This window comes from Marmota marmota, unplaced genomic scaffold, assembly GCF_001458135.2.
Source record: "Marmota marmota marmota unplaced genomic scaffold, marMar, whole genome shotgun sequence".
Classification (NCBI taxonomy): Eukaryota; Metazoa; Chordata; class Mammalia; order Rodentia; family Sciuridae; genus Marmota; species Marmota marmota.
The window spans coordinates 34,964,468-34,972,728 of record NW_025999949.1 but is presented as its reverse complement, the minus strand read 5'-3'; the positions used below and the strand labels follow the sequence as shown (position 1 = coordinate 34,972,728).

The 8,261-nt window shown below is 45.3% G+C and overlaps 1 protein-coding gene across 4 annotated transcripts in view; it reads left to right on the top strand.

Moving 5' to 3' along the window:
• Positions 1–8,261, top strand: part of Trappc9 (trafficking protein particle complex subunit 9) — a 501,039-nt gene that overhangs the window by 15,902 nt on the left and 476,876 nt on the right. For 3 of the 4 annotated variants that reach the window (XM_048802177.1, XM_048802179.1, XM_048802180.1), the window contains exon 5: positions 4,343–4,369. The exons of the other annotated variant lie outside the window; for it this stretch is intronic. In XM_048802177.1, coding sequence (XP_048658134.1) covers positions 4,343–4,369 — 27 coding nt within the window. The remainder of the gene's footprint in view (positions 1–4,342; positions 4,370–8,261) is intronic. 4 annotated transcript variants of the gene reach the window in all.

Below are 8,261 nucleotides of genomic sequence, written 5' to 3'. Positions count from 1 at the left end.
TTTTTTTTTTTTTTTTTTTTTTTAGAGAGAGAGAGAGAGAGAGAGAGAGAATTTTAATATTTATTTTTGGTTTTCGCCGGACACAACATCTTTGTTTATATGTGGTGCTAAGGATTGAACCTAGGCCGCACGCATGCCAGGCGAGTGCACTACCACTTGAGCCACATTCCCAGCCCCTAGACTGCAGTTTTCAGGCATATTTCCTCTAAGATTGGGGCACTCCCTCCCCTTAAAATTGAGTTATCTTAGCCTAACTGTAGTCCCTGCCTTGTTTTGCTTTAATTCCTTCTTTTAATTCTTTCTTTTTTTCTTTAATTCTTCTTTTGTCTTAATTCAATTTTTAAAACTTTACTTTTGGTTCCACTAATAGTTTATTCTGGAGACTCGTGTATGAAACTGTAAGTCTGAGATTAACGGATGACACAGTGTATCCCAAAATTAATATTTCATTCTATAATTAATCCCTAAGAAAATGCTTATCATTGACTCACCAATGTTTCTTTTTATGGTCATCTCTACTTTTTGTTTTATCTGAACCCAGTAATAGTAGCCATCATTCTCAGAGTTATCCAGCAGTGTTGGGGTGGGGCCAGTGATAGAATCTGTGCTCAGTAGGTGCCGGGGGAGGGCTCTGGTCAGAATAGCAGAGAGTCATTCAGCACCCCAGGCCGGGGGGCCTGCCCAGGGCTCTACTGTGGTCCACAGAGTGGGTGTCAGAGGGTGGGTGCCAGTGCTTCTCTGCGAGGGACTGAGGCCAGGTGGTCTAGCTAGCTGGGGAGCTGCAGGGTTGGGATGTGATCCAGGTGCTCAAATGCATAGTGGTCCTTCTCAGCTACTGCAAGCAGCCCAGCCCGAAACCTGTGAGTGAGCGGCTTCTGTGGCCTTATGGGAAGAGATGTCATTGGAAATAAGAGCCAGAGTGGCCTAGGCTAAAGTCATGCCTTTTTACAGAGTCTTATTTGCAGCTAAACACCTAAAAATCAAAATTATATTTTTTTACTTTCTTAACCTTTTAAGCATTAAGAACAACATATTGAAAATGATTCCAGTGCAAAAAACAAACAACAACAACAACAACAAAAAAAACCAAACAAAAAAATGTGGCTTGAAAATCCAGCTGTTGCTGAGTCACATTCTGTCCATTTTTCTAGTGATGTTGTTAGGAGAACTAGCTGTAAAGACTGAGTGATTCTATGGAGTTTTTAGTCTGAAGAAAAGATCAACTTACTTAAGCTAGTGAGTTTTGAGAGAGTAGACCTCTGTATTCTTTCTTGATGGTGAATGTAGCTCTTGTGCAACTTGCCAGCTTTGTTTTTGTGGCCTGAATCTTTCTCCTCATTTGTGGGTGGGATGACAGTGGAACCTGCTGAGAGCCCCCAGTGTCCAGTACAGAGTAACTGTCACAATGACAGACTGGGTGGCATCCACCTGTCAGCTTTCCTGTGTGGAGGAGAGGAAGGCAGTGTCACTAAATAGGCATGCTTTTTCAAGAACTTTTGTCTCTCAACAGTTGTGTCACCCTTTGGGAGTCACCATGCAAGGTACTGACACTGTCTACTGCTCCAAAATCAGTGATGGCTTCATAGTAGCAGGGTTCGGGGATCAGTTGGGTTTTAGAATAGAGCAAAATACAGAGCCTGGGAGGAAGCCAGCCTGATTGCTGGATGGGCAGAGCCTGTGGCGCAGTCTACCCACTGTGGACCAGGAGGCTGCCCTGGGTGCCCCTGGTCCCTTCCTGGTCAGCTTAGTTTCTGTGAGCCTCTCTCTTTTGTTGACATGCAGGGGTGTGGAACTTTTTAGATTAATTACTGAATACCATCCCTTCCTGAAGCAGAATTCAGTATGTGCTAACTAAGCTTTTAGTCATGGTTTCTGAGCATCCTAGTTAACAAACTCCCCTCATCTCTTCTCAGTATGCAGGCAATTTATTTTGCTGTGTCTTTTTCAGCAGCTTGGATGGGCTTTTTGGCCATAGGTGGAGCTGTTGTACCTTTTTTTTTTTTAAAGGCCTAATTTTCCTGTTTGTAAAGAAGATTTAAACAAGGTTGCTTTAATTTTATTTTTTTATCTAGTGCTTCAGAATAGCACGATGTCCATTATTTCTGGATACCTGGAAAAAGCATTCCAGTTATATCTTATTTTTGTCTGTCATCTCAGCACGAACATCTTAGGCATGCTGTGAGAGAGTGGTGAAGCTGAACTTTCCTTCCAATATTAGAAACCAGCTGGCTGTGCCTTCGTGAGAGAGAGAGAGACCACCTCTGGAGCCCCTTAAAGCTGAGAAGAACTTTGAGCCCCTGGTCTTGCACCCTGCTGTGCATTCACTGATGGGACTCATTTTCCAAATTCAGCCACGTGGGTCTGAACACAGGCGCTGCACCAAGCCAGGTGCTCCTAGAGAGTCCTCTCGTCTGGGCAGGGGCTGCTGATATCTCTGCAGAGTGGTGAGAACAGGAGAAGGGGCACAGTGTTCAGCAGAGGGGAAAGACCTCGTGGAAAGCCCAGCCCCGCTGGCTAATAGTTTCTGTGTTGGAGCCATAATTTCATAATTTTGAATAATTACTAAGGGACTAAACTAGGAGGAAATGGTTTTGTGAATAAAGGTCCAGTTAAGAAGTGAGCAGGCATCGAGGAGGGCACTGCTGAGGTGGCTAGAGGGTCAGTAGCCTTCCTGAACCCCTATTCCTGGTTACAGGCCAGGCCTAGGCTGAAGTGTGTGTCTGTTGGTGAACATGTGCTGCCCCTCAGTAGCTCTCCTGCTTTCTGTCCAGCCAGTTGAGAGAGGAGACTAAAGAGCAGGAAGGTAGAGGGTGGGAATGCTACCTTCTGCTGATGAAGCCACATTGCAGTGAGCTCACAGGTGCAGGACAGTGGTTGTCAATACATGTCCCACCTCTAGCCAGGCCCCATCACGGGGCTAGGGGGCTTACTGAGGGGACTACCTCCTCAGGCTTAAGCAGAGATCCTGGGTGCTTCCTGAGGGAACCAGCACCAGGGGCAGGGTGGGGCAGATGAGGTGCTCAGTGGAAGGAAGCGCCTGTGCTTTATTTTAGTGGTGGCTGCCAGGCTGTGGCAGAACAGATGGCCGTAGGCAGAATGGCTCCTCATGGCACCCATAGTCACGGGATTGTTCTGTATGGACAATGGAATGGTGAATGTGCTATTTGTTTTTGTTTTTGTTTTTTTTTTTTAAAGGTCAGGGAGACATTTTATTTCATTTATTTATTTATTTTTTTTTAAAGGAAGTGAGACAGGGAGGGGGAGAGAGAGAGAGAGAATTTTAATATTTATTTATTATTTTTTAGTTATCGGCGGACACAACATCTTTGTTTGTATGTGGTGCTGAGGATCGAACCCGGGCCGCACGCATGCCAGGCGAGCGCGCTACCGCTTGAGCCACATCCCCAGCCCTGAATGTGCTATTTGTAAGAGGAAGTTTTCAGGACACACCTTTTTGAATCCTATAAAACTGCTTAATGATGTTAATAGCTAATGATAAAACACGTCTGGAGCCACTAGTTCTCGGGGGTTGTGCTGTGATGGGAAATGTCATTTTGCAGAGGAGACTAGCTGGGTCTCACAGATACTTGGGGGTTTAGCAGATGACCAGGGCTTTCACAGGATTTTCTTTTTCCCCCCTGTGGTTCTGGGGATTGAATCCAGGACCTTGTGCAAGGCAAGCACTGAGCTATATCCAACTGAGCTATATCCCCAGCCCTCACAGGCTTTTTGATAGTAATAAAGTCAATTATTTTAAACTAAATACAAAGTTATCTTCTAAACACTGGAAATCCTTTGCTCAATCAAGTGTCCAGTAATTCAGTGTGTGTGTGTGTGTGTGTGTGTGTGAGTGAGAGAGAGAGAGAGAGAGAGAGCGCGCAAGTGAGTGAGCTGTGGGGAGTGAGGAGGGAGTGGAGAGATCTAGATGGCTGCCTGGTTTAGGGAAGTAGTGGTAAGTTCCACAGTACCTCTGGCCCCTCCTCTCTCTTGTTTCAAGGTGCTGACCTACACTTGCACAAACAATATTCCTTTCTCACTGGGCTTATTTGTGGAAATAAGAAACTCGCACACTTGTTTAAGAAGAGTTGGAGCAGGAGTTAAGAAGGTGGGGGCCCAGAAGTGTGGAGGCACTTAGCTGTTGGTGGAGGGCGTGGTAACAGGGGCTTTTCTTTCTTTCCTCCTGCAACACAAAGGCCCTGTACTGGGAACACACTGACTTGCCTTTCTGATTACCTTCAAGTGTCCAGCTTTTCAACGCTATGTGAATTATGAAATGTGTTTTAGTAGTTAAAAAGTAGTTTTGTTTTCCAAATAAAAGACCCTAATCTGTTCTCTCTTCCAGGGGCACAGGAAGTTCTCATTGATCCAGGTACATCATCTATGTGCTTAGTTTCTTTTGGTTATTTTTTTTTTTTAAGTGCTTGTTTCATGGTGGTGTGAATGAATTGTTAAAATTTCTGGATTGTGATCTTGGGAACATTCTGATTTAAGAAACTTTAAATCAGAACTGTTAAAAACCTGATTATTATTTGGTCCTTGTTTGATGGGGCACGCTATTGCTTTGTGTTGTCTGTTGAAGAAGAAAATTCTTGCCCTAGCATGGTTAAGTGAATATGTGCCTTAGTTCTCTGAGTGCACTGTGCATGCCTGTCCTGTCAGTTTTGAATTCATTTATAATAATGACTTCACTCCGATTCTGTGGCTGTGCTCCTTTCAAATGACTTCAAATTCTCTACTGCATTTCGCACATGTGTTCATAATGGGGAAAGAAATTTTGCATTTTTTGCACAGGTGGGTTTTTCTTTCCCTTCTTCATACCTTCTGTAATTAACATAGCAAAAATCTATCCTGTTTCAGTGCTCAATCATTTTGTGATGAGCGCTGGTGTTTTCTGGTCTCCTCTGAAGAACAGTCAGGCAGGGCACTTCCATGGCACAGGGTGGTTATCCACGTTTGTCCCCCATATCTCTCCATTCTGAAATGCAGCTGCCTCAGGTTTGGAGACTCTGTTTTAATATTTGTGTCCCCTCCTTTCTCTAGATTGGTGGCTCAAGATTTTGTAGGGTTTGTGGAAAGCGCAGAGGAAGGACAACAAAGTGCCTTTGCTTTCAGGAGACTCAGTTGCCGCTGGGGCCTGTGTGCAGGGCCTTCCCGCTCCAGCTGAGTGTATGTGCCACTCCAGGGCTCAGTTGACCTGGGGCTGATGTTTGACCAGGAGACACTTACTGAGCCTGGACCAGCTCATTGTGCCTCATAGGAGATGTTAAATTTCCCTGTGTTACCGCATTGCTTGTACAAGTGGCTAGAGCTACTTCTGAAAGTCAGATGTTTCTTCCAATTAAAAAAAATTAGTTGAGATAAAGAATATTTTTATAAATTTTTGCAAAGTTTCAAAATAAATTGTGTAGAGATGAGATTGGTTTGGGGTACTGGGAGAGGGGTGACGGCAATCACCAGCCTCGTTATTCAGGGACATCTGGATCATGCTGCCGAGGGGAAGGCTGCTGGGAAAGGACGTGGACCCTGGCTGGCACTGGCTTGAGGGTGCCTTCTGCAGGTGTCCCCACGAGAGCAGTGTGGACCTGCCTGCCTGCCAAGGGGCAGCAAGGAGGCAGCCTCCCCCACTGCTGCAGGGCACGACATTTTTTTTTTTTAATTGAACCCAGGGGTGCTCTACCACTGGCTATAGCCTGTCCTTTTTACTTTTAATTCTGAGACAGGCTGGCCTTGAACTTGTGATCCTTTTGTCTCAGCCTTCCCACTTGCTGGGATTAGAGGAGTATGCCACTGTGCCCAGCTTGTGAGGTCTTTGGGTGGAGACTGAACGCATCTGATGAGAGCTGGCTGTCTTCTCAACCTCCCTTCTCTGCTGCTCCAACCCTTGAAGATGTGCTAGCAGCAGGGGTACTGGTGGGGGTAGCTCTGCAGCTCTCAGGAGGCTCTGAGTATAAAGAGCTAATGCTCCCTCAGGGGTGATAGGATTGCTTCGCCCTGCAGAAAGCCCATCCACATGCAGCCATTCCATTGCAAAATATCCCACTTTTATTTATTTATTTTAAGTTTTTATTTGGTCTAATTAGTTTTACATGACAATAGAATGCATTTTGACACTTCATACATAAATGGAGTATAACTTCTCATTCTTCTGGTTGTACATGATGTAGAGTTAGACAGATTGTATAAATCACATATGCATGTAGGGTAAATAATGTCTGGTTCATTCTACTATCATTCCTACCCCAGTTCCCTCCCTTCCCTTCACTCCCTTCTGTCTAGTCCATAGTACCTCTATTCTTCCCTAGCCACCCCCCCATTTTATTCATTTTTGAGTTTTTTTTAAAAATATTTTTTTAGTTGTTGATGGACTTTATTGTCCTTATTTTTATGTGGTGCTGAGAATCGAACCCAGTGCCTCATGCATGCTAGGCGAGCACGCTACCACTGAGCCATAATCCCAGCCCCTAATTTTTGAGTTTTAAATGAAGATAGTATTTGTTTCCCCACAACTGTTTACAAAACCCCAAGAAAAGCTGGGCAGTCGGGGGTGTGTGTGCTGTGCTGCTTACTTGAGGGTGACCTGTGTCCTCCGACCTGCACCCTGCGGGTTCTTGGCCTGCACTCCAGGCCGTGCTTCTCTTCTCACTGCTCTGTTCCTCCTAAACGCTGCACATTCAGCATGCCCTTGCTCAGGGACGCAGGGACGCTTCTGACGCTCCCTGGCTTGCACTTGCGCTCCCACCCCGTGGCGAGGGTTATTTCTTCCTGTGTGTTTGTCGCGTGAGAGCACTGCTCTCAGCTGCTTTGTTTTTAAAAGAACTTGAATGTAACTGCCCCGTTGAAAGTGTACGGTTGAGTGGGTTTCCGGTACTCATCAGAGTTGTGTGGCTGTAAGTACAGCTACTTTTAGGACATCACACCAACAAGCAACCCCTGCACCAATCACTATTGCTTCCTGTTCGTTCCCTCCACCCTCCTCCAGCTTGACTAGTAATTTACTTTCTTCTCTTCTATGATTTGCCTGATCTGCACGTTTCACATGAATGGGAACATATGACACATGGTCTTTTGTGACTGCCTTTTTTTGTACTGGGGGTTGAACCCAGAGGTGCTCTACCTCTGAACTACACCCCAGCTCTTGTTATTTTTTGTATTTTGAGGCAGGGTGTTTTAAGTTGCTTGCTGGCCTTGAACTTGTGACTCTTGGCCTGCTCCTGGGTGGCTGGGCCTCGTGGCTGTGTCTGCGCTGTCTCTTCTTCCTCCTAGTGCTCTTCTGCTCATCCTTTCTCTCAGTTGGATGTTGGTGTTGCTGGGAAGGACGGCGCTGGGAACACTTCGGTGCAGGTTTCCGGGTGACCTGTGTTTGAAGCTCTCATGTGCATCTGGCAGAAGAGTTGCCAGGTCATGTGTAGTTCAATGTTGAAAAGCCGCCACACTCTTTTCCTAAGTGGCCCCACCACTTTGCCTTCCCCCAGGGTGTGCAGGAGTTTCTTCCTCTCTGTCCTCACTGGCATCTGTTAGCCTCAGCCGTCCTAGCAGGTGTGAAGTGGTGCCTCCCTGTAGTTGTGGTTTGTTGTTTCCTATAAAGCTGGTGAGCATCCTTTCCTGCGTTGATTGGTTATTGGTATATTCCCTTTGGAAAAATGTCTATTTGGGTCCCTTATCCCTTATTTTTTAAATTGGGCTGTTTTTTTTTTTTTGTTTGTTTTTTTACTGTTAAGTTGTAACAGTTGTTTTCTTATTGTAGATGGGATTCACTTACCTGCTGTGGAATTGGTAGAACCTGGTGGTCCAACAGCATCCTCAGACAGTAGTGTTCGTGAGCCTGCATCTGCAAGCCGAGTCTTGACACAGCCCTGTTGTGGCTGTTGTGGGTTTCACAAGGGGAATGTTAGGTCTAGATGACCCAGAAGCACCTGTGGTCTGGTAGGCTTGAGGAGCTCCACCAGCCCCCCAAGACGTTTTCACTGTGGCAGAACTGTCCTAGACACATTATGGTTAACGGCAGAGTAGACTCGTTAACTAGATTTGAGAGAGACATGTAATACTGGCTGCTTGTCTTAATTAAAATATTCTGCTTTCATTAAAGTAATTAGTACCCATGAGTAAACAAAAATTAAGTTTGCATTTGTATGGGACATAGGGGCAAACTTCGTATTAAATTTTCTGTTTTTCAGAGCGTGTTATAGCTTTTCAACAAGGTTCTAACTTTAGAATTCTATTTTAAACATCACTCCCAGCTCTAATGTTGTTTGACCGAGTTT